At 44.8% G+C, this 24,856-nt stretch overlaps 1 protein-coding gene across 3 annotated transcripts in view; it reads right to left on the bottom strand.

The window, feature by feature from the left end:
- The window catches only part of mctp2a (multiple C2 domains, transmembrane 2a), a 34,682-nt gene that overhangs the window by 777 nt on the left and 9,049 nt on the right, over positions 1-24,856 (bottom strand). For 2 of the 3 annotated variants that reach the window (XM_037107915.1, XM_037107917.1), the window contains exons 8-21: positions 22,889-23,065; positions 22,028-22,158; positions 21,730-21,916; positions 21,450-21,543; positions 20,810-20,912; positions 20,618-20,720; positions 20,435-20,536; positions 20,243-20,317; positions 19,831-19,950; positions 9,578-9,697; positions 8,221-8,262; positions 3,315-3,424; positions 3,095-3,204; positions 1,830-1,927 (exon numbers count right to left, since the gene is read on the bottom strand). In XM_037107915.1, coding sequence (XP_036963810.1) covers positions 1,830-1,927; positions 3,095-3,204; positions 3,315-3,424; positions 8,221-8,262; positions 9,578-9,697; positions 19,831-19,950; positions 20,243-20,317; positions 20,435-20,536; positions 20,618-20,720; positions 20,810-20,912; positions 21,450-21,543; positions 21,730-21,916; positions 22,028-22,158; positions 22,889-23,065 — 1,572 coding nt within the window. The remainder of the gene's footprint in view (positions 1-1,829; positions 1,928-3,094; positions 3,205-3,314; positions 3,425-8,220; positions 8,263-9,577; positions 9,698-19,830; positions 19,951-20,242; positions 20,318-20,434; positions 20,537-20,617; positions 20,721-20,809; positions 20,913-21,449; positions 21,544-21,729; positions 21,917-22,027; positions 22,159-22,888; positions 23,066-24,856) is intronic. The other variant, XM_037107916.1, reaches the window with a different exon arrangement.

Raw genomic sequence — 24,856 nt, 5'->3', positions numbered from 1 at the left:
CAACATCGTTGACGTGCCACTTCACTCCGCAGCTCTACAGACCCTTGGTGTGACTTTGATTTCTCCCGCGGAAACCACGACTCGACGTTTGACATTTGAACTCACAACCTTGTTTTGTTTCTCTGTGACTTGCACGTGTAGAGTTAAGCTCAAGATAGATTTCCTTTTCAAGGATCTGCTTGATGTCAAACGGATTCACAAAGTAATCGCATGTCGTAGAATCGTGTTCTCTTTGACATTCCAAAAATGTGACGTGAATTGTCCATATTTTATTAATTTTTTTTTCTCCCCAAAACTACCACCGTAATCCAAAAAGGAGTGATCATAGGCTAAAGTGAAAAGGAGACGAGCCGGAATTTGAAAAACTTGCTTTTGAAGCTTGCTCGCTGAGCTCAAACAATACGGTGAATCTGTTGAATAAAGGTAAGAACTCTATGCTAATTAGCCGGTCTCCATTATTAGAATGGGAGATGGAATGCGGGAACAAAGTGACTGCCTCCTGCATCAGAACATGAAACTGTCCTCAGAACTGACAGATGCTTCTTATTTCAGGACAGACACACTGTTGTCAGAAGTCTCCGTTTGAGGCAGACTTTGTAGATGTGCACAGGCACTAATTGCCAAGTCACATTTGCAAGAAAGACAGGAGTCAATTTTCAGCCTTTGTGGTGTTTTTGTGTCCACACCTATCTGAGGATTGAAGTTCTAAGTCAACAAAAACAAAATATGTGGTCTATTGTTTCTGGGTCTCCTGTGCATATGATGTTAAGGTTATTTTTCTCACAGTACATAATGAAACGTACTTATGATGAATCTTAAGGGTGTTTTGTTTTTTTATGATTGGAGCCATATTTTTCTTTTCCTTTTTTTTTCTTTTTTTTTTTTTTAAGATGTAGTTTCTCTTTTAAACCCGGCTAAAAAAGTATTGTCTCCGTGAGATTTGAAAGTGAGTCATTTTCAAAGCTCAAACATTGTATCCCAATGGGGAAGAAGACATACAAAGGATTCTGAATCAAAAAATGCATTCACCACCTTGTTTTGCCAACTCAGTCAGCCAAATCTCAAACAACACAGGCTCCCTCCAACATCACAGAGAAGTCAGGGATGGCTTGCTGCAGGAGGACATCAAGGGTGCAGCAGAGAAACAGACTGGGGTGAGAGTGTCTTTCCAGATCCAGACTGTCAGGATTTCTCGCTGAATTCCGTCTGGCGAGTTACCTGGGAGATGAAGGCACTGTGTGGCACTTCATTTCCTGGCCCGAGCAAAATTTCTCAGTCAGGGAACGGCGAGCACCCAGCGCCACTTACAACGCCCTGACAGCTCTCCTCGGCTCTGTGATGTAAATGCAAATGACATATCAGCCATGGCTAATATGTAATCACATATGGCACCCAGCAAGACGACTGGGGCTCACGACTACATTAATTGACTCCACCACCCTGAAGTGACTGAGGCCACATCAGAGTTTTTCAGAGCTGACACAACAGCCAGAGACGTCAGGAGAACTCCGCCGGCCCCTCGGCCAATCAGCGGCTTTAATGTCACACCGCTTCAATCAGACGGACAAAAATTGCTAATAACGGGACGAGGCTGCCGCAATATGGCCGAGGACGGATCTGAGCATCTCCTTGCTCGGGCGCTACGGCGACTGCACGGAGCCGCGCTGGGGAATAATTGGGCCAGGGCTGCTTTAAAGGCGAGAGTCCATTAATAATCAAACAAAGCCAGAGGATATATTTCTGCAACACTTGGGAATTCTGGTACAGCAAATAATGCAGACATCTTTGGGGAATTCCCTCCCTATCTGTATGTAAAATTGGACCCTTACCTTTTGAACATCAGAAGGCACCCTCTTGAGGAAATTCAGTATTTCATTATTGTCAATAGTATATGGGTTGCGCAGCTTCTTGGTAAATTTGTTAACGCCTGTGAAAACAAGAGCACATTAATAAATAAAGGTGTCACACACACCAGCATATTTTGTACACAGTTTTACATTGCAGATAATCCTAATAATAATAACAACGATAATAAAAAGAGTTGTGTAACTCCATCTGTACACAGTATAGGGTTCCCACCAGGGTATCACTAACTGCATTATGTGATGCTGTTTCAATTGATCCTCCTCAGCCAAACTGAATTCAAGCTAAATAAATGCAATGGACACATCCGTGGACAGCAATGCTAATTCTGCTTTGAGAAACAGGCGCACATTCACGACAACTTTTCCTCACTTTTTTTTCGCTCTGATCCGATCATCCCTAGCACATCTATATTTACTTTGCACATGGCTGCGTACCACAGAGAAAAGAATATCTCTGGGGTCTTGTAATGGGACCATTATATTCACAGCTTGGTACTGCCTGTACCTCAACATGCAGACAAAGAACCTAAGGACTTAAATATGTGCAAGCAACTTGAAAGGCTTGCCTTGCAACCACAGAGATGGGGGTTAACTGGGGAGGCAGAGGAGTGTCTCAGACTGTGCGTTTTTTGTTTGATATGATGGTTTTTTGGTATTGATTGTGTTGAAGGCAGTGTGGAAGTACAGTGGTTGTGGGCTTACAGCTGGAGGAGGAGAGCCTGTTAAGGGCAGCGTATCTCCCTGACCACTGAGATGACTGTCTATTCTGTATGACTACAGCAGATAATGAGAGGCTAGACCAGGAGCCTACAGACTGCCCAAGGACATCATGTATTATATACAGCTTGCTACACTACCTCTGCTTTGTTTTCACACAAACCCTAGGCCTCGCCTCTGCTGGGCTCCGCTACATCAGCCCACACTGAGCAGAGCAAACCTCTGCAGCTGTCTGATCTCGGTGCATCTGCAGAGGTGTAGGGATGGCAGAGTTCCTACATTACTGTACTTCATTAAATCATGGGTTTCCAGTTCGGAAGATTGAATAAGAGTTGTGTTTTGCAACAGCGAGCTGGGCTGCAATTTGTTGGCAATTTGTGAGGATGTTTGTAGTAATCGTAGTAATGAACCAAGTCACAGAAAGTAGGAGTTTGTTAGTTTTATCTTTTTTGCCAGCTTTAAGTTACACTTTTTTTATGAATAAAATACGTGTTTGAAGATGTAGAACTTACCCCATATCAGCACTATAAATCGCAGCGGGATAAAATATAATAGCGCTGTCGCCACGAACAGCACCAAGCAGGTCATGCACGACATGAACGGGACGGACCAGTTGAAGATGCTGCGGAAGAATAATCGAATCAGAGTCATTTGAAGTTTTCTTAAAATAAAAATCTTTTCAAATAACAAAAAAAAATGCCTTGTAGGACAAATATGAAATCATCAGATTACTTTTTGATTCGCTCTCCGATGTTTGCGATTTCCTCCAAAGCATTCTGGACGGCCAGGACTACTTCCTGCACCATATGTATCTTATCCATCAGACCCTTTTTGCCGGATTCCTAAAATGGAAAGGGGAGAAAAAAAAAACGCACAGACACACTGATGAGGTACACTGTATGTCAATTGTTGGGCAGGGTAGACAAAGACCAGTTTATCTCTGCTGTGCTATTATGTGTGATTTATCTATTGAATGGCCCATAATGAGCAAACACTGTACATCTTCAGACTATGCTTTTGAAGATGAGACGGACTCAGTGCTCAGAAGCTGTTATGTTGGACGGCTGAGAGATTTCAGCTTTTGTCCGCCACGTACAATAGAGCTGTTGCACAAGTGCGGCACAATCAAGACTCTCTGGTAGATGAAAAGTACACAAAATGGCCATCCGCAATCAGGCGGACTAGACGACCCAGACGAGACGTGCAGGGGCCCTCACACAACTTAGGAAAGATTCCGTTCAAGCAGCCGGCACAGGACGAGTCTGAACATGTTTTTTAAAAATCTGCCGGGCCCGGGGGCTCGCTAACCTGTCCTAACAAAGAAAAACACTTCAGCCCGGCTCAGAACTCATTCTAGTGGCGTTATTTGCTTTTATGCACTGACATAATAATGACTGTGTCTGGTGAAGCAATAAGTCAACATGTGAGGAGGGGGGTGGAAGGTTGGGGGGGGGGTTGTCTCAAAATTAAATAAATGTGATCACATCAAGGCGGGATACAACGACAGGCATGAAGCCTTCCAGAGGCAGAGGACTGACTCGAGATAACACAAGTAACACAAGCTAAAGAGGGCTGAGGAGGCTCACATCAAAAGGAGCAAATAATGACAGGAATGATGACAGAGGGCGGGAGAGGAAGAGTGAGAGGGAGAGACGTGGGGGGGTGGTGACGAGAGTGCTGGGGGAGGGCGCTCTGATGGACCCTAACAGGAGGGCTTGGGGATGTCTATATGTTTATGTTACAAGTCAGCCGCAGCAGCAGCCTGTGTGCATTGACAGGGTCCAGACAGAATGCCTTTATCAGAGCTTCATGAGGCAGCCCCTGGGAACACGCTGTCTGCCAGCACAGAGAGACTCCCCACTGTCAGGCCCACTCTCCTCCACGGAAAAGGCGCAGGAAGAGAGCAATTCCCACACTAGCAGAGCCTCCCCCCACTGCGCTCGGATCTGGACAGACACTGGAGGCTCAGCACTGTCCAAAAAAGGAGAAACTATCACAAATATGCCTCCTCGGAGATTAACATCTCATGGTCTCATCATGGTGGGGAGCGGGGGACTATCTGCGTTCAGGCCACCCGTCTTTACTCCGCTGCGCTGCATCGAGGGGGCCGGAGCTTCACGTGTTGTCTTTTAGTCCACATCAGGTGCTAATTGAGTACTTTGTCCTAAGTTGATTTTGAAAGCGGGGAACTCTGTTAGAATCTGCTAAAAAAAAACAAAAAAAAGCCGTTGCAATCCGTTTCGGGGAGTTCCTGACGGACCCGGAGAGCCATGCACTGGGAAATGATCGCTCACTCGATGTGGAGCCTCATCAGTTAGGCTCACATTCCTTTTCATATTTCCCTGTTTAAGCAACCCAATTACATGATTTAGACTTCCGAAAATCTAATAAGAGATATGAGGCATTATTTAACTGCAGCGGATACACATGCGAGGTAAATTTTTGCCAGGAATACAGCTCCGTCAGGAAATAAAGGAGGAAACCATATTGGCTTTCATTTCTAAAAGGGGAAAAACAGACAAATAGATGTACTCTGAAGTATGCATCAAGAGGCAGAGCTCTCATGATTATCATTATTCATGTGCTTTAAGATTCTTGAGATCCCTCCATCTCCTTAGCGACCAAAAAACCGAAGTCCTTCCCTACGTTAATCATCTGATGATATTCTTTATCTTTGTTCATTTCTCTTTTTTCGCCCGTGTTCGTGAGTGCAGAAAAAACAAAAATAAATAAAAGATCTCCTTCTGAAATGGAAAAAGCACAGGCAAACTGGGGACGGACTAAATGAATCCTAAATGTCTACTGATTAGAAAACCTGTGTGAAATCATATTCTCATTTCGGATAAAATTGTAAAAGCTTCCTTTTAAGGTGCTGTAATGGAGAACCAATTTGATCTCCCGCACAAAGGTAAACATACTCTCGCAGACACGTGGGGTGTTATCAAAGTCTGGAAAAAAGCTCATTTAGCATCATTTTAATTAGAATAAACGGTGCCAAATTTGAATTCTCAGACTGAATATTTTGTCAAGTGACTTTTTTTTTTTTTTCCGACAAAGATAAGAATTGCATCTAAATGAAAGACACCTGTGTTCCCGGTGAATCGTCTCACACGCGGCCAACAAACAAATTTTGCCGGGATAAAGCACAGGGACGCTCTCGTGGGGGTTTAATGGGCGGGTGGCTCGCGCTCGTGCACGCCGCGGATCATGACACGGGCAGTCTGTCTGACTGGTGTGCTCAAGGAGACCCAGCGGTGACTGTGGACTGTCGGGTGAGAGATGGAGCAACCCCCCAGCCCAGTCTAGCACCCCCACAACCACCTCCTCACCCTCCCTTTCTCTAAACTCCCCTGGGCTAGGCTCTGGGAGCAAGTCAACCCCAGACCAGCGCTGCCAGCCGGGGGGCAATGAAAGGCCTGTTTCATCTTCCCCTGTTCGTTTCAGTTGGAGATCTATGGACTTGTTTTGCCTCTCTGTTTCTTTATGTTATGATTAAATATTGTCTATCTGCACAATTGATACCTGAGGCCAAAGGGAAGTCACTTTGCCCACACATAATTTGTAAGCTGTCTCTTTCCCAGAGGACAGATTTGTTCACAGGCAGAGAATCTGTTCTGTATTATCCTGCTGTAACACTGCCTTGCCTTTCGTCTCTCTTTAGCGTCATGCCTTCACATTCTTGCTGCTCTGTCTGAGGTTTAAATATTTTCTTCCTCAAGGGGGGGAAAAAAGGGGGGGGATAAAAACATATTTGAGTGGTAATCATAACCTTCTCAGAGGGAAAAGCCTTTATTCACATGTTACAGGAAAGACTTGGGGGAGAAAAAGCAAACGGCTTTGAAGCCATCAAATTTAACACTGATCACTCTTTAACCCCAAATATTTTTAAAGAAGACTTTGATAGGAGGTGTAAAGCTACACTGCTTGATCTAGCTGCATGATATCACATTCAAGTGACAGCAAGACCATAACAAGACTTTCAAATAAGCCACTTTAAATTAAAGCTGACAGCTTAAAACAAACATGGGTGACTGCTTAATTAGTAAATGAAAGGAGATATTTCATTTCCATGGAGTGTGAAAGGGCTTAGGGAAGCACACGGAGAAAACCTTTCAGAAAGCTTTAAAGAGGCGACGGCTGAGTTCAGAAACATGTGCGACGCATTGAGACAGTCTTAAACCTCCCTCTAAAGACGCCGCTGTTTCCTACACTGAAAGGGGTAAACATTCCTCTCTCATGCACTGAGGTTTTAAGGTAAAGACAAAACGTAATAACCATTCTATATTAAATTTGCCGCATAAACATAATCCGGCCCGATTCTATATTCATAAACACGCTGGATGTTCCGTACCACCGCTGTTTGCTTAAGCAACCGTTTGCCTGTTTTTTTTTTGTTTTGTTTTTTTTTTTTTCTCCGAGCAGCGATAGCAGGTCCCACTCTGTGTGTGCAGACATATCATGCGAGTTTCATCTGTGAATTAGCCCATCCTTTCAGACAGGATTTGGTGGATGTGCCTGTGTTTTTAAAAGAATCTGGCTTCTTTCGTAGCCCCGGGTCATCACAGCAGAATATATTGAGCGCATTATGGATATGAATCCTGGGCCTAGACACGCAGCGCAAGGGTCATTGCTCGGAGGCTTTGCGTTCGCTCCACACTTCATTGCCATAAAGCAATAATACACATCCCTGTTAACTCTTCCTTCTTTACAGAAAACAGTGGGATGAGTATAATTGAATATTATGTGCTGTGGGGAAGTATAATTTTCAGGCTACTTAAAGATTTCCTGTTGTTTTTGTTTTTCAAGAGACACTAGAGAGTCGTATTAATAAACATCATCACTTATGATTTCTCACAAACGAACGAGTGAAAGCGACTGATAACCTTTAGGGCAGAGTATAAGTTTACCGCTGTGTTATTGCACTTTGTTCATTTGTTCTGGTTGCGAAAGGTCGCTTCTTCTTCGTCGCAGCAATCACATTTAGACAATGACGGTACGAAAACAAAACAGATTTCATCCCCAACATCGGCGTGCAAAAATCTAATTGACACTGCTGTTTTAGATTTGATTTATAGATTTTAAGAGGGGTGGCAGTATCTCAGCGGAGTACATTTGTGGACTGACACTGAATACCCAGAGGAGCAGAATAAAGAGCTACATGCTACGACTGTTTCATAGATGTCGCCCTTATTTGGGATGCAGGAAAATATTTCTATTCTTAGTGAGAAAAAGAGCCTCTGAGAGGTAGCTGTCACTGCGGCTGTGAAATACTGTGAAATACCAACTGGGTACCTGCGTGGCTCATTGGTGAAAAAAGAAAAAAAAATCAAGTTCATTTGTATCAGAATCGCATCTTTTTTGCTAAACAAGGAATGTGTGCCCACCAGAAGCGATGCAGACAATGTCATGTGTTTGATTTAACCTTGGTTATTCAGAGAGAAATATTAGCGGGGGTCACACTTCTGAAAAGGCTGAAATACAACATTTTTTTTTTTTTTGTGCACACAAGCCTAATATTAAAATTATCAGTGTTTATATTCAGCCTTGAATGATGCATTTATATTTATAGTGCAAGGTGATAACTCGCCACCAAAACATATTATCCAGTAAAATGTTAGAGAGAGACAAGATAAAATACCTTCTCGTCTTCCTCCTCGTCGTCACCCATGCTCATGTTCACCTAAGAGAAAAATAAAGGGTAGTGGGTGATTTCAAACGAACGGGACATGTGGGCACTGGAGCATTTTTAACAAACACCTAGTAATGAAATTTTCTTTGAGTACATTCACCCCTATTGGGAGAGGCTTGTTTCCATAGAGACTGCATCACAGGGGTGACCTCACACAAAAGGAGAGGTGAAAGAGGGCCTTCCTCACAAGAGCACTGTCACACCAAAGCAATCTCATTTCTCCACAACATAAGCACACAGAAAAACAGAAAAAAGGAGCGGAGAGAGGGAAAAAAAAAAAGGAAAAAAAAACACATTTAATTTGGATGCTGTTGCCTAGATCACTTTATATCAAGTCATCCCTGACCCCAATGTGGTGCACGCTGTGACATTGCCCGGGAACAGAGCTGTGTCATTGCCGGCCAGAGGGTCACGGAGGGGTGGCAGAGTCTCCACACTGGATACGAGGGTGAGCATTGGGCTTTAACATTGCCCAGGGACGGCATCTCTTTGCCAGCAGCCATAAACACAATCACCGGACTCGGGTTTGTTACTTTGGGGAGGGTGTGTGAGCGGGCCAGGCCCCCGGCTGGCCGGTGAGAAGGCTTACAACACAGTGAAATTGGGGGGCAGTCAGAAGTGTGAACAGCATTAACCTTCACAGACATGTGTAGGGCAAACATAATTTCCATAACAGTGGATAGAGATAGTAGAAAGCGGCGTGGAGAACTACAGTCCTGCTTTTACAGATGTGCTGAGACTATATCAACAGACTGTAGGCTACACATACATTTACAGTGATTTGATTTTAGTGGCTTCTTACTGCTCGGTGTTTTATTGGGCCTCTGGAGACAAAGCAGAAACTAGTTTAAATAGCTATAAAACATGTAGAATGCTGCTACAGCCGACTGCACTGTGAGGCAAATTTATAGAACAGCTTCTGTATTATACAATACACATGAAAGTGTAAGAGTTGCTAATTGGCATAAGAGCCGCAACCATTTCATCAAAAACAAATTAGTTGTCAACTACCTTGATAAGTGATTCATTATTTAAGTAAAATATTTGTTCGTTCCAGCCACTAAATGTAAGAATTTGCTACTTGCGTTTGTCAATAATTAATCGTTACAATAATCAGCAGATTAATCGATATTGAAAACAAGCGTTACATAACTGTCAAACTGCATTTGCCCATTGTGTCCCCAAAGGATTTTATTCCATCAGGGTGTGACCGGCGTTAAGTTAACATATAGATTGAATCTACACTGTAACAGCATGTGTCTACAGATGCGTATGGGTGAATACTGAAGAGTTCGGAGTCACTCACGAGGTCCTGGTTGGAGCTGGCCTTCCCCGCCGAGAGCTGGAAGTACTGCCATCCAATGAGCAGGAGCAGGAACAGGGGCAGCATGAAGAGATCCCAGTTCCACACTGTCACGAGGAAGATCTAAGGAAGACAGGACATGACAGTGTAACGCAAAGCCCATCACGCTAAAGCAAGGACCCGGCTTTCAAATCTCAGCAAGCTCAATGCTCCCAAAACAAAATATATAATGGATTTAACCACATCCTAAATCTCATGAAAAGCACTACAGACCGTAAAGCCTCTGAGATTTACAGCCGATGGCAACAGATTTTACTTTTAGTGGTTTGAAAGTAACAGACATTCAGGGACAACTTTTAATATCTTGAAATCCTATTTATATACACCAATAACACTGCTGCTGGCAGAGTGCCTCACTGCAGAACAGAAAGTATGACATGGATAGGCATGGTATGCTGTCTTTTAACTAGCACATCAAATCCTCTTAGATTCGGAGGCAGTGAGGCTCTCTGACGAGGCGCATATGGCAACTGGAGAAGCATTTGCAACATTTACCCCCTCCGTGGTGATGATACTGAGAAAAGCCAAGACCCCTGGTAGAAATAAGATGGATCACACTGAATGAGTAATCCCTCATAATTCTGTAAAGGAGTGGTGCTAAGCACGTTGCACAACACCCACTGCATTTCACAGCAGAGCACTAATTGGACGGCTGCATTTAAACCCATTTAGTGACAGCCTAATGAGTCTGTCTCCAGCTGAAATTATCAGGAATGTGTGAGGAGGATCACACCAGCAGGTTGACAGGGATGAAATAAAAAATGTCCCCCACAGCAAGTTGAATCTTAAAATCTATTATAGTGTGATTATGCGCCCAATACACCCGACATATGGTCCACTTTTACTCCACCACAGACGTCTCTCATAATGTAAAATCTTCCTCATTCGTCATATACCACAGTTTCCGCTAATGAATGCGTCTATTTACAGCCGTTAGACTCATCTTACTTTCTTAACAAGTTGTTGTTTTGTGTGCAAAGTTCATATGGAAACACTGTGTGAAACTTATGAGCTGCACCCACATGATGCTAGCACTGTGCAGCCTAGGCTCACAGAGCTGGAGGCTGCGTGGAGTATGAACAATATGTTCGAGTTAAGCCCGAGACAGGATGTGAAGCACCGGGGCCTTCGGGCCTCAGTAGCGGGCCTGTAAACAGCAGACTGCTCCTGTCATAGCAACCGTACAGAGTCCGTGCGCGTTGCTCTGGGGGGCGATCTACCTACTGCCACACCAGGCCTAGGTTCAAATGGCCACCGGGGAAACGTGAACCATGAGTAATGCAGACAACGCTGTGGCCTGGCCGCCCTGGGCTTCGCTACTGCACAGCTTATTATCCCTCGATATAACCTGGGAGATGGCGGGTGAGCCGAGGCCCCGCGCAGGAAAACACGGCGGGATGACCAAGAAATATAAGGGAAGGAACAGTGTTATTTTTCACAAGAGCTCATCCGAAATTACGCACCCGGCATCAAACTAGAGCTGGTGGGGGATGAAAAAAAAAAGGTAAACAATGAATATGCATGATGTGCGGAGGTAGCTGCAGTACATCTCCTCTGTGTTATGAATAACCTACGTCATGTGTTGTCACCTCGGTTCCCATGAGGCGGTTCTAAAGCGACGCTCCCCTCACCCCAGAGGAATTCAGCTGGACAGGTAGCTTGTCATATTCCCAGTATTCTCATGAAAAAGGGAAAAGAAAAGAGGGGGAAATGTGCCTGGAAACTGACATGAGCCCAGCAGGAATGTTGAACCTCCTTGCCCTCCCTGCAAAAGCTGCTACATTAACCACTAAAGTCTAATTGCTTGGTCTCTGTCTTCCTGTGCAAGTCAACAGAGGGAGCCAATTCATTTCCACCCAGGGAGCCGGCAGAGAGAATCTGTCACAGGTATTCATAATCGCCCACTAATGCAAATTTCTGCTCACCGCGTTCTGGCTCAGTGGACAAGATAAAAGCCTACAGAAATACAATGCCTTGTGTCTAAACTGAGTGCTTAAATGAGGGTATAAACCAAAACTGTCAGAAATATCTCCTCAATTCCTCCCTCATGGTATGTCAGCCCATGTGTTCGGGATTTACATGCTTTTTTTTTAACACTAATAAAAACGACGGAGAGAAACATCTGGGAAAACCTCTCGGATTCCTTCACTCAGGTGCACAGACTGAGACTCTGCCGTCAGATATCCCGCGGTAATGAGCAGAGGCAGGACTATACCTTCCCCTTGTCTCCTCGCATTCTCCGGCGTTTCTGTGAAATGGAGACAGAGCTAATTCCCCCACTAAGTGGTTTATGTTTTATTAGCGAGCAGCTGAGTGATTAAAGGACGTGTTGGACAAAGTGCAACCTTTTCAGGCGTAAGTGTAAATTTGTATAAAAAATAATCCACGGTTTTAATTGCCGTCAGAGATGGGCTACGTTTTCAGCCTCAACTGCAGATTTTTTTTCTTTTTTCGTCCACCTACAAATTACACGTGACAAGCAAAAACCTTGAAGTTTTTTTAAAACACGGCGACGCTTTACGTGTTTCACGAGCTGGTAAAACAGTCATTTACTTAACCCGGAAAAGGACGTAAAGCAGCAAACAAAAGCAAGGGAGGTGATAATTAATGATATACCTGAACATTTAGGTTTACACACAGCAGAATTGGATAACGAATGACTCGTAATTGAACAAGTGTTAGTGTGTGTGTCGGGGAGGAGTGTCTCTAATGTAGAAAAACCTCCCTTGACAAACACCATTTAGCTGAAAAATGTCTGTATGATTATGCACAGGGTGCCTGGGGAGGAGAAAAAAAAAGAATGAATTAATAAAACTATTAGCACACGGTGGAGTAGATGATGGAGATGCACTCTCCTTAGCCACCTGTAAGCGCTTGGAGAAGGGGGCAACCCTGGGCAGAGCAATTCTGCCAGCAGGGTTAAGAACAGCCTGACAGATTTGTTTTATAGTGCCATTAATATGATTCCACTAAATGCATTCTGCGCCTTCTCATGCAGATCCCCTGGCCAGCAGAATCCAGCACCTAATAATAAAGCACTCAGCGATTAAAAGTGTGAATAAAATAACTTAAAGCTGAGCAAGCATGGCAGCTCCCACCACCCACACTCTCCCAGGAGAGGGAGAAGGGATCGTAGCAGGAACAAAGGGACAAAGACACCCTCTATAAGAGTTTCTACCATCCTGTAAATTGATTAACAGAGGAGGGGGTGGCCCGGTCTACCAGCCCAAACCACTGACTGGCAGACGCACCCAACAGACTGCGAGGCTGCCAAATGCTCTCCCTATACACGAAAAAAAAAAAAAAACATAAACGGGCTATAAATACAGGCTTTACCTCAGTATAACACATAATACTGTTTGCGAGCCAAGTTGATGTAAAGTCGCAGCACATGGGGCCACACAACATCACGGCTGTTGCAGCTCACTAAAAACACCCCTTTTTTCCTGCTATTTTTATTTTTTTTTCCCGACGTGGCAGATTACAAAAATACCCTTATTTTGGAGGCTACGTACCGTCCAAAAACACGTAAAGATTTTAATCTTCGCTATATCTTTACTACTCTCTTCAGTTGCACTCCACTTGGAAAGCTAAACAAAGCAAGGAGAGCGCCAGCCAGCATTATGAGGGTCAGTCATGGGGGCTGTGGACGGATGCCAGATTACGTGAATATATACTGAAAGAGTTTAACAAGGCTGACTACAGGCTGCAGGGTTTGTGTATGTGTGTGTGTGTGTGTGTGTGTGTGTGTGTGTGTGTGTGTGTGTGTGTGTGTGTGTGTGTGTGTGTGCAAGAGACGGGAAAAGGACAGAAGCCGTGCGTGTGACTATGTTCGAGCACGGCATACTATGCAAAAAATTAATGAAATAAAATCAAATGATTAATATTTTGAAAATAAATCAGAAGCTCCACAAAACCTTGAATAGTCTTTACTCTGAGAGAGATGTTCTTTTTCTGGGTGAAATCAAGGGCGGTTAAATTAATCTGCATTACTTCCTCAATTAAAATACACGGGGAAAAAAAAGAGAGATTAATAATGAATCAAAGGCACAAGTAGCAGCTCAGCTCACGCAGGTCTTTTTTTTTCTTTTTTTTTTTCAGCCGGGCTGAAACAGAGTCTGGCTGAGGGCTTATGTTGGGGACAGGAGCGGCAGGCTTTAAAGTAGCTGTAAACGCAGAGCAATGAGACATGTAATTTGTGTTGAGCTCGGGCCAGTGTGGGGACAGGCTTTCAGGGGGTGTCGGAGGCAGAGGAAGCACAGATAAGATTTCTCTTCGGGGCAGGTATGAGTGTGTGGGCAGCTATGGTGCTCTGAGCTAACGCTGAATAAATATTTCACATATGCTCAGCTCAAGTCTTATCGACTGGGGAGGGAGAGAGAGAGAGGGAGAGAGAGAAAGGGAGAGAGAGAGAGAGAGAGAGAGAGAGAGAGAGAGGCTATATTCCAGTGAGTGCAATGAAATGGGGAATCTCATGTCCCTCTTCAGCAGGGCGAAATCGGTTGTGGACGGTCCTGGAGTGCGAAGCAATTTACAATTCAATTTTTAAATCGGATGTGGATGTAGTAACACTGATATTTACTGTACTTGAGTTACTCAAGTTGTGTTTAGTTCTCCACTTTGCTCGCAAGTATTATTGCCGTTATTTTCCCCCTGTGATAGCTTAATAAAAACAAGCAACAAAAGTACAAATTTTTAGTAATAAAGACATAGCCAAATATAAATGTAAAAAAAAAAAAAATTCTTATGGTTATATATATATGGTAAAATTTAATTTAACTCAGTATTCACAAATTAATTGAAATTTGTAAAAAAAAAAAAAAAAAAGGTTAGCCATGGCAAAATGATAACAAAATACCACATCTTGTAAGGACGCCTGCACAGTACAGTGAAATAGTGATAGCAGCTTTTTATCAAAGCACTGAGGAAGAGCAGTCGTGCGAGGCAAGGCATTAGCATTTGCTCACGGGGCCAGCTCTGGCCGTTGTCTCCCCGACTGTCTGACACATGCCAGGGCCAGGGTAGCACCAGTGTGAGGCTGGAGCGGGGCAGTCGGCGGGGGCCCCGTGGTGCCTGTCATTGGTGGCTACGCTGACCCCACACTCCGGCACTGGCCACTAGTGTTTAATCCGTGTCGGGAGCGTTAACACTGAGCGACCTCCTGGGTGACAGATCTGCCATGCGAGCCTTTTCCCCCGAGGAGGTGGGGAGGGAGTGGCATGGACTCTCTCTCCCTGTCAGCTCGGCTCACACGCACGTTAACGCGCCGGGGCCAAGACCGGCCCCGGAACAGCCATGCGCGAGGGCGGACAGGTCGCCGCCTCAGCTGCCTGGGGAGAGGTGTCCTCTGTGACTAGGAAGGTGGCGAGTATGTTAAAGGCAGTCATTATGATATGGCACACACAATGGGGTTAAACACAGAGCATACTTCATCTAGGCTGGAAAAAAAGAAAACATGATGGTATCAGTACATCAGACGCACAGACAAAACCGTGTCTTCTCAGGAGTCCATATGTCCATTCAATCAACAACAATTAGCTTCTCTGTACTTAAAGTTAAATAATGTGAAATAATTATAATGTATTTAGTAAATGTTACAAGAATCAAATGTGTTCGGAAAACTGAAATCCACGCACTAAAACTTAGAATTAGGGAGCATTTTCAAAGCCCTAATGAATTAGCGAGACACAATGTATTAATCCCACTAATAAGGGGACGTGTTTCAAGGTTACACATCCCAGTCAGCCAACCTCAAGAGCTATCAAGTGACACATAGCCATTCGGGGCAGCTAAATAATAACAACGTTGTGTTAAAACAGGAGGCACTGCCGAGCAGTTTACAAGTAGTCACAGCCTATCATTTAATAATTAATAGATCTCAGACACAAACCACGAATACACCCCTCACCGTCACTGCCATCATTTTTTTTCCTTCCCCCTACTAGACACATTCCCACTGCGAAGTCTGTGAGAACTCTCGCAGCCGCGGAGATGGAGAGTGTAACCCCCAGGAGACTGAAGAAACCCACTCCTTTAAGGCCTCCAACTTTTTCCAACAGAGACAAAACAGATGCAAAGCAGAAACAAGGAGACAATTCACAGGCGCGCACAGTCCCTCTCGCCGATTCTCACAAAAGCTCGGGCCGCGCTGCAATGCAGCAAAAAAACACAAACAGTCCGATCCAAGACTCACAAAGCGTCTCATTTTCAGGGACAGTGTTAACAAGAACAATTATGACAACTCTGATTACGGCTTTGATCTCGGCCAGGCTGGTGTTCTGGTTAATGGCCCCGACTGCTGTGGCTCCACACAGGTGGTCTCCCCGGACCTCTGGAGTCAGATCTGACCCTGTCCTGCCCTCATCTGGGGAGACGATGATTCTATCAGCGCCGCCCCCCCCCCTTCCCCTACCCCAAAAAAGTGCCCGTTGCAGCTGCCAAGTGTGTTTACAGCTGCCTGGCATCAAACATTCATCAAATGCCATCTTTACAGTGTGTGATGTGAGGCAATCAGCATTTCACAGGCTGTCAAATGATGTCTAAAGCGGTTGTTACCTGGCAGTGTCAAAAAGAAAACAGTTCAAATACTCTCATAAGGTATACAGGTTTTTCTTTCTAGTCTACCTCCTGACAGATGAGGTACCTCATATGTTAAAATATTAATTCTACTTAAATACTTAAAGCGGTCTAATGACAGCAAAGCTCAAAATCAGCTTTCAAGTGTAAATGATCCTTTTTCTTTTTTCTTTTTTAACTTTCATCCATTTCATCTAAATCAAAATTGTTCTCAACTTTAAACTTCTGAAGCAGATTAATTTGGCCGGTTAATACATGCTCATTTAGCTTCTTTCTTTTTTTTCCCTTCCTTTTTGGTGGAAGAAAACTTGGTGTCTCTTGGTCTAATGCACAGAATGGAGGATTTCACTCCAAGTTGTTTCCCACAAATGGCTCCTGTTGGGAAAAGTAACTGATCTCCTCGGCGTCTCGGCTTCACGTTTCCAGCAGTGCTGTAGCTCCATCTACAGGTCCCGTTCTTGTGTGCAGCAAAGAACTCTGGGTGACCCCTCTGCAGTCACTGCTGATGTATAGCACATTCATCTCGCTCAGTCTTAGTGAAAAGCACATCTAAAGGCCGTTATTTTATGAAGATTTTAGCTGTCACATTTTCTCCCTCTCAGAGAAAGGAACATGCTGTTGTCAAACTCTTGAAAAGCGCAGATCCTAGGCTCATTACTGTAGCATAAACAAGAAGAGGAGGGGGAAAAAAAATCAAAATTTCTTGTTTGTATTTCCATTCACTGATGAAAATGTTTATGAGGATTTGCCAGAACTTTGTTTTAATGCGTGAGAAAGATTTTTTTTTCTCTTTCTCTTTTTTTTTTTTTTTTGCAACATTACCTAATTAGAGAGAATCTATTTTAGAAAAGCCGCACATTGGTGGAAGAAATCGAAGGCGACTTCAAACGCAGCAGACTCCGCTGATGAGATTGCACAATCAAAACAAGTGACCTCCTGCACTCGCAAACAGTGACAATCCTGCAAGTATTTCCATTCCTCACAGAGTTTCCTCTCTCGCGTGGCAACGCTGCACGGCAGCATAAAACCAAAATACACCATCAATCTGTAAATGCTAATTTGATATGTTCCTGGATGTGCTGCTTTCTGATTGCCACTCATGAGGGAAAAGTTATCCTGATGCGAACAAAGAAGACTTCTGCGAAAAGAAAAAGAAAAAGAAAAAGAAAGAGAGACTAACTACTTTTTTCCCGCACTCTTTTTCACTTGGTTCACGTGAACCGGAGCAGTGATCCCTCATGCAAAAATTTGAATACCTTACGCGCCACACACCAACAACCACTTCATAATGCATACATGAATCTACATAAACAGGATACAAATGTAGACTGCATGCTGTGCGGAGGTCAGAAAATTGGCCTGTGGGACTGAGTGATATAATGGCTAAGTATTCCTGGTAAAGCACTACGCGAGCGTCCCGCAGTCCCAGTAGAAACCACAGCAGCGGTAATGCATTACAGGATGTATATGGTGTAAAAGGGTAGGACTGGTCTGCCTGCTTGATAAATAATGTATTGTAATGTATATTAAAGCCAGACCCACCACTGCAGCGTTTCCTACCGGCATACCCTGAGAAGCCCTCGCGCTGCCTGCCACGGTGGAAAAGAGCAGACACTAGTGGTATAATTATGCACATCTGAGAGGCAAGCAGAGGCCATCTGTCAATGTCTGAATCAGTTACCTTATTACCACTGCCTAAAGATATAAAGATAGGAGTGGGAGCTGCTTTCATTAAGGCACATGGTGGCATGCTGCTTTAGACAGCTCCAAACACTAACTTAATTGCAAATGATGACTTGGAGGTGGAGGAGAGGAGGAGGAGAGGGCTGTACAGCGAGCAGCCTTGGAGTGGGCAGGGGCACGAGTGTGGATGGTGGCACGGCAACGACGCGGCCGGCGAAGACCTCGTTGTTGCCCTCGCTCAGTGTCAGACGCTAGTTCAGAGCTTTCCTCTCCCGTTACTATCAATTAGAAGCCATATTTACATGTGATTTGCATGTTTGACCGTGATTGTTGAGAATATAATGAATCATTGAGAGAGGGGAAAAAAAAAAAAAAGAACTTTTCACTTGTTGAACTCTGCTGATGAGTGGGTGATGAACACACAGCGGCAGATTCACTACCGGGCGAGCACCTTCGACACTTAGACTATTTGAAGCACAACTCAGCGCAGACAAAGGCGTACTCCGACTACTCTGTTACTGTCTGCTTTTAAAAAAACATCGACCGGTGAGCTGATGCGCGCGTCTGGAAAAAAAAAACCAAAAAAAAAAAAACAACAACAACAGAGCGGCTGTTTCCAATAAGAGCGGCCGCAAGACGATGTCAGGAGAATTACCGTCTGCAGATGACACACACGCAAGTGACAAAAATAAGCCTGGGAAGCACTGTGCTATGGTTGACGACGGCCGTGATGGAAGTGTGCGAGTCTTTTCCCTTCATTCTAAGATCTCTATTTGTGTGCCTGACTTCTAAACAGCAGGTGGAGTAGAAGTGGAAATGAAAGATTAGAGTGTGCCACCACACACTCCCATCGCCCGCGGAGGATCTAATTATAGGTGGAAGAAGATGGCCCCATCCCGCTGACCTGTCACCTGTCAGCCTGCCTATCCTCCTGCTCTCCTGCCCGTATCCCTGCCTCCCAGCCTCTCGCTATCTACCTTTCGCGGGCCGCACTCTCCTACCCAACTGTCTCCCTCTCTTCTCCGCTCCAACTTTCTTTCCCAGATAGTAGCCTTGCCTCCCACTCTATCCTTATACAATCGCCCGCATTGTTCTCCGTCTTCCTGTCTGCGTGTCTGCCTTGCCTGTCTTGCTGTTCTAAAGGCTTGTGATACACTGAGCCCGGCCATTGCCTGGAGGGATTTGCACCTCAGGATCAGTGAGAAGGGCTTATAGAATACACCAGGTATGAATTGCATGTCATTCTGAGACAGAGCAGACAGAAGAAAAGGCGGTGAAAGGAGAGTTCTTCACACACCCTGTCTGTGACCGCTTCCTCACCCTGACACGGCGCTGGCAGGGGCTTTCATGGCAAGTGTACACTCTTAATCATGACATTACATGCGCTGTACTGAGGGGGGATTCACAGGGTGATTTAAGATTATTTAAGCTTAGGACCTTAGATCACATACCCTCATTAAAAACAGCTAAACAGAGACATTTAAACAAGGTTCAAATCTCGGAGGCAGAGTGTCACTCCTCCACCCAAGGAAGCTGAGACTGTGATCCTCCTTACACCGTCCCCCCGGGTTCGGAGGCTTCACTGAGAAGTCAGATGTACAAACGCCCAAACCCCACCCCCTTCAGATGTACTCTAATGTCATCAGAACTGAAGGAAAGCCAAGTGGGGTTTGATTTAAAGGATAAAGCACATCCATCACATACGCATGGGATAAAGAAAAAAATAAAAAATAAAAAAAAACACTGAAGGCAGCCATTGTTTTTTTCATGGGAAAAAAGATTTGCCAAGAGAAAAAAAACGGCTAAACCGAAAAGATTCATCTCAACATCTAATTCAGATAAAATGAAAGAGTTAAAACCGGGCTGCAGTGAAAGGGGACAAAACTTGTTCGCCCCAAGGCTTAAAGAGAGTTCATTAACGTGAGGCAATGACTTACCAGAAAGGCTATTAGACTCCGTTGCGTGCTCTCCCATTGAAAACAGCTTTTAATGTACTGTAACGTGTACAGAACTGCCGTGCTGATTTTTCGAACCCGATATATATTCCGGGCAAGAATCTAGTGGGAAATAATTGGAAACAAAACACCGGTTAGTATTATTTGATACTGGACATAATGGTTACGACTTTTTTCAGCGAGGTTGAATCAGCATTACAATCCCTCATTTGCTCCTTGTGAAGTCAGATGTTTAAAGCCAATTAAACAGATTACTTTGACGATGTCCGAACCAAACTGTGGCCACGTGTAGCTTTGTTGCGGCTGCTTTATTCGTGAGATGTGAGGGGAATGTTAATGGGCGAGCTTTTTTTGTTCAGTCTGCTAAATTCTGATAAAAAACAATAGAAGTCACCTTTTTGGAGAACTTCAGGTTCTCCTCCATTAATTTCGTCTCCTCTGATTGGAAGGTTCTGATTCCAGCTCTGACCTGGAGCAAAAGAAAATACATAAATAAACGTCACAGTTTAACTACATTTTGACTTCACAGGATATCACATGGAACATTATCACTTTTCTAACCAGCCTGAACACGTCCGGGTCTTACTTTGTTGTAGATGACTTCAAGCTCCAGGGTGATGGTTCCTTTTGACACACTTCCCAAGTCTTCTTTCTTCAGGAACAGGCAAATCTGCTGCCCATTCTGAACCTAGATCAGATATTAGGAGGTCAGACCGTTACCAAATGTAATCCTGTCACAGAAACAAAGGCTCATTGTAAAAAATCTTACAGTCAGCAACGGAATGGCCACTTTCCCTATAAACACTGGGGCTTTGTCTCCGTTTTCATCGAGGACGGTCAGCTCTAACACGTCGTGAATGTCCTTGATGGGGCTGCAAGACAAGAGTTGAGAATTATTTAATTCATATTCAAATGTACATTACAGAATATGTGTTGTTTTTTCTCTCCACATCTTACTTACAATGTAAAGGCTTTGCCCCAGTTGGGATTGAGGGACCTGTAGATCGTGTGAGTTTGAAGTTTGCTGTTACCGAGCTCAACAATGCAGAAGGAGTTGCTTTTTCCTGAAAAATGACAAAGAAGTGTTTAAGTTAAAGTTCCCCTCCACTCAAAAAGTGTTTTTTTTTCTTGTTTCTGCAGTTGAAAGCTCCACAGTTTAGAATGATGCACGTGCCGACTTTGACACTAGAAGGCTATTTTCTTGTGCATTTCTGAACGTGTCAATTTTCTCCGCATGATTTGTGACATCACAAACAGTTTGGAAGCCAATCCTGGTCCAATTTTCAGTTTGCACAATTGTGAGTCTGGAGCCTCCATTGCACTGAGAATGGACTTAAAGTGAAGCAGCAGACATTGTGTGTCCAGCTGTTATGGAACTTTGGAAATAAAACATAACACACTCATATAGCCCGGAACTTTAAATGAGGCGGAAAGAGCAGGTGTCATTTTAAGGACCTTAACAAGATAGCAGAACTTTTTTTTGTGTAAAACAGTCATCAATCAGACACAAATTATTATTCAAATTAGAATTAAGATTGCCTGAAGGGTATCTTTGATGTAGAGAAAAGGAGACGGAGAAGTGAGTTGTTGTTATGGATTACCATTGAGGTCCGTCGCAGGGAGATCGTTTGCCCTTATAACCTTGACCTGGAGGAAGCCAACTTCATCCCTACACTTGTATGAGTTCTTTAAGCACTGAAAAAAAATATTTAAAAAACACATTTTTTGAGCATGATCGATAAAGGAGCACATAAAAATGCATCCTTAACATCTGGTGCATAACAGAATAAAGTTGATGTTGGTGTAAATGTATCTTTATGAAATCATCGCTAATCATAACTTTACTTCTACATAGAAATAAAAAAAATAAAAAGGCCTTACAAATTTCTCCTTAACTGTGTCTCTCTCCTCGGGCTTCTCCAGGGTAGCTGTTTCAATGTCAGAGATGGAGACGCCCCAGCAGGGTCTCGGGGTGACCAGAAACACCAGTCTGCCCTTTCCTGGGTCCAGCACATGATTGTAGAGCTGCCTCTCATTAACTTGAAGTCTCGATAGGTCAATCTCAAACCTCAGACACAAAAGGGAAAATAGCTCCATTGAAACACATAAGGCCAAACTAGTTCTGCGGAGGAGCCGATGTGAGCAAAATTTTTAACACAGCCCACCAGGAAATACTCACATCCCCCATGATTCCTCACCCTTCCTCCCTCTCTTGGAGCACACCTCCACCTGCAGAGGCTCCTGGTTATCTTCAAACTGATTGAAGTCAAACTGCTCTCTCCACTGGGGATTGGCCTGAATGCAAAGGTTCTGAGGGCAGCGAAGACACAGATTCAGCACATACAGTACCGTGCGAACTCACGCGCGCGCCCGTATGCACACACACACACACACACTTTGACGCATGTCAGGTTTAATGCATTATCAGGCTGAGCAGCTACTGCATGACAGGTGGATTAAGTCTTCATTCAGTTCAACCAGAACAAGGCAGGAGAGGAGAAAAGAGAGGTGTGCCGTGTGTGTGTGTGTTTCTCTCTATTTGTGTGTGCTTGTATGTGTACACCTCAGTAGCCACTCTGGGATTGTAAACACTGACAGCTTCCAATTAGAATCAGCTTTGTCCAACAAACAAACAAGCAGAGAGGAAAGCGGAGAGGTTTACAAAGAAATAACACGACAACACAAGACAAGTGCACCATAGAATCATCAGGGGGGAGGCCAACAAGTACAGGTAGATGAACAGGGCATGCTGGGTATGCAAATGAAGGCAATGAAGCCCAGCACCCGAAGCACAGGGAGAAGTGAGTGGCAGCCTTGCCCAGTCTAATGAGCTGCCTCTGCCATGGCCCAGTGAGCCAAGGTGGAGGTGAGTCACTGACAGGCACCTGCTGAGAGGGAGACGCGGGGAAGTAAGAGATAGGGGCTGGGAAGAAGGATCTGAAGTATAAAGAGCAGACATTAATAAAGACTGCGGAGAAGGAGAAAAAGGGGAGTGCCGGAGAAGTGGGAAAAGGAAAAGACTTTTTGAAAAACGTCCAACCTTGCTCTTATACTTCTGATCGCCGAGGCGAAGGCGGACGTAGATGTCGCCGTGGCCGTACTGCGGCAGGTCCTGTCCCTCCACCAGGGTGATACCAACCACTCGAGACCACATCTGGTTCTTCGGCTGATTCTTGGGCGTCTCAGCGGGTCGCTGAGCCGGTGTGGCCTGGTTCTGCTGCAGGGGCAAAGACACAATAAGACAGTGGCAGGTTGTTTTTTTTTTTTTTTTTAATGCGCGCTCGCCTCTGTTTACCTGCTGCTGCCTGCCTTAGCCTGGCACCTCATCATGCTCACAGAGTGCATGAAAGTAGGACAAAGGTTTACACTATACAGTACATCTCTGTTGGAGCACATTAGCACATCTCTACTGACAGGCAAAGCCACACCATGGAGGCTCCTGGAGAGAGAGGAAGAGAGGGACGTCAGCGAGCAGCCAGATGTCCCTGGCTGTGACAGTCCCACTCATCACTGGCTCCCAGACTGAGTGTGGGGAGGCAGGACACTTGGCATACTGCACCAGAGACAGCAGGCAGCAGTGAGTAATGATGCAAACCACACAGCTCTCTCATCAGCAAATTATGCATACATGCAGCATGTATGGCCAGCATCTGACTTTACTGCACGTTGGCAAAAAAGAAAATCGCCCGGCCTTTTAATTCAGCCAGCAAAATATCGAACCTCTCCCGACTGAGGGCGACTCGACCGAACTAACAGTGATGTGGCGCGTTCGAGAACTCTTCTGGAAATCAAGGACGAGCCCGGCAAAATAATCCACTCCTCCTGCCGTGTGTCACAGAGGGAGTGAGAGAGAGGGGCCTTGATATGTTTCCATGTTAGAGTTCCCGTGAGGCCATGCGGTGATAGGCCAGGGCTGTAAAAACAAACAGAGGAGAGGTTGTGTGGGGCTGACTGTAATTAAAGAGCAGGACCGTAATCTGCTCTAGCCTCTTTGATTGCCCGGCTCCTTCGACTGCCCCGGCGACGCTGCTTCAAACAGCCCCACTACAACTCCCCTGCCACTCCGGCCCCTCCTCTTCACTACGGGGTCGCAACCCACATTGCCACCCAATCCGGAGGGGATCAAAGCACATCTCAGGGACCTGAATTAACATGGAATACCACAGGCACAGCCCTATAAATATCAGCCCCCTTCAAAAGAAGAGGAACAGAGGGAGTGGAGGAGCGATATAAAACGGGCCTCAGCCAAGTCATCCCAAGTGTTTATCTTGGACACATTTCTATCTCAGCGGCCAATAAAACAATTCCACTTAACTGTAAGTGGCCCCTAAAGAGAATCTATTCCTGGTCCTAAAAGGGCTGTGCGATTGCTTCCATATGGTGGGACAGCATGGGGACAAGCACGATGAGCTCAGACCCAGGTCCATTTGGCTGGTACCTCAGCACTGTCCATCCACAGCTGTGATATTACATCCTAACATCTGGGTTATTGCCCACTATGCCTGGGAATTATCAGCGTTGCCGATCTTAGGCATCCCACACTGGCAACATGCCTCGAACAGCAGAGCACCCCCTCCCCACCGCCGGCACCACCCCTCCCGCCCCCGCCTCTCCCGCTTCTCCCATACGCCCCCCTCCTGTTTGAAACACTATCACACAGCAGAGTTTTACTCAGGCACTTGCCATTCCCTGTCTCTGTGGTGGTAACACAGAGGGAGAAAACGATGTTCTGAGAGAGGGGGAGTGGAGCTGTAAGAGCTGGGTATTCAGCACTTCCAGGATAGGTGTTAAATGCAATAAGATATTGTACGTTTGTCAAAAATGAAATGGGAAAAAAAAATGGCATTGTTACATTGTTAAATTAGCACTGCGATTTAGGCAGCAGAACATTGTGAAGAGTCCCATCACACATTTCTGTCTCCCTTTGAGTATCTTTAACCATCTGTAGTGGATAACCTACAATGTGCATGAAAATGGCTCCATTCCTTTGTCATCTAATTTCAAATTG

The sequence above is a fragment of the Acanthopagrus latus genome, chromosome 8 (genome assembly GCF_904848185.1).
Source record: "Acanthopagrus latus isolate v.2019 chromosome 8, fAcaLat1.1, whole genome shotgun sequence".
Classification (NCBI taxonomy): domain Eukaryota; kingdom Metazoa; phylum Chordata; class Actinopteri; order Spariformes; family Sparidae; genus Acanthopagrus; species Acanthopagrus latus.
The sequence above is the reverse complement of the archived record's forward strand: the minus strand, read 5'-3'. Positions and strand labels throughout refer to the sequence as shown.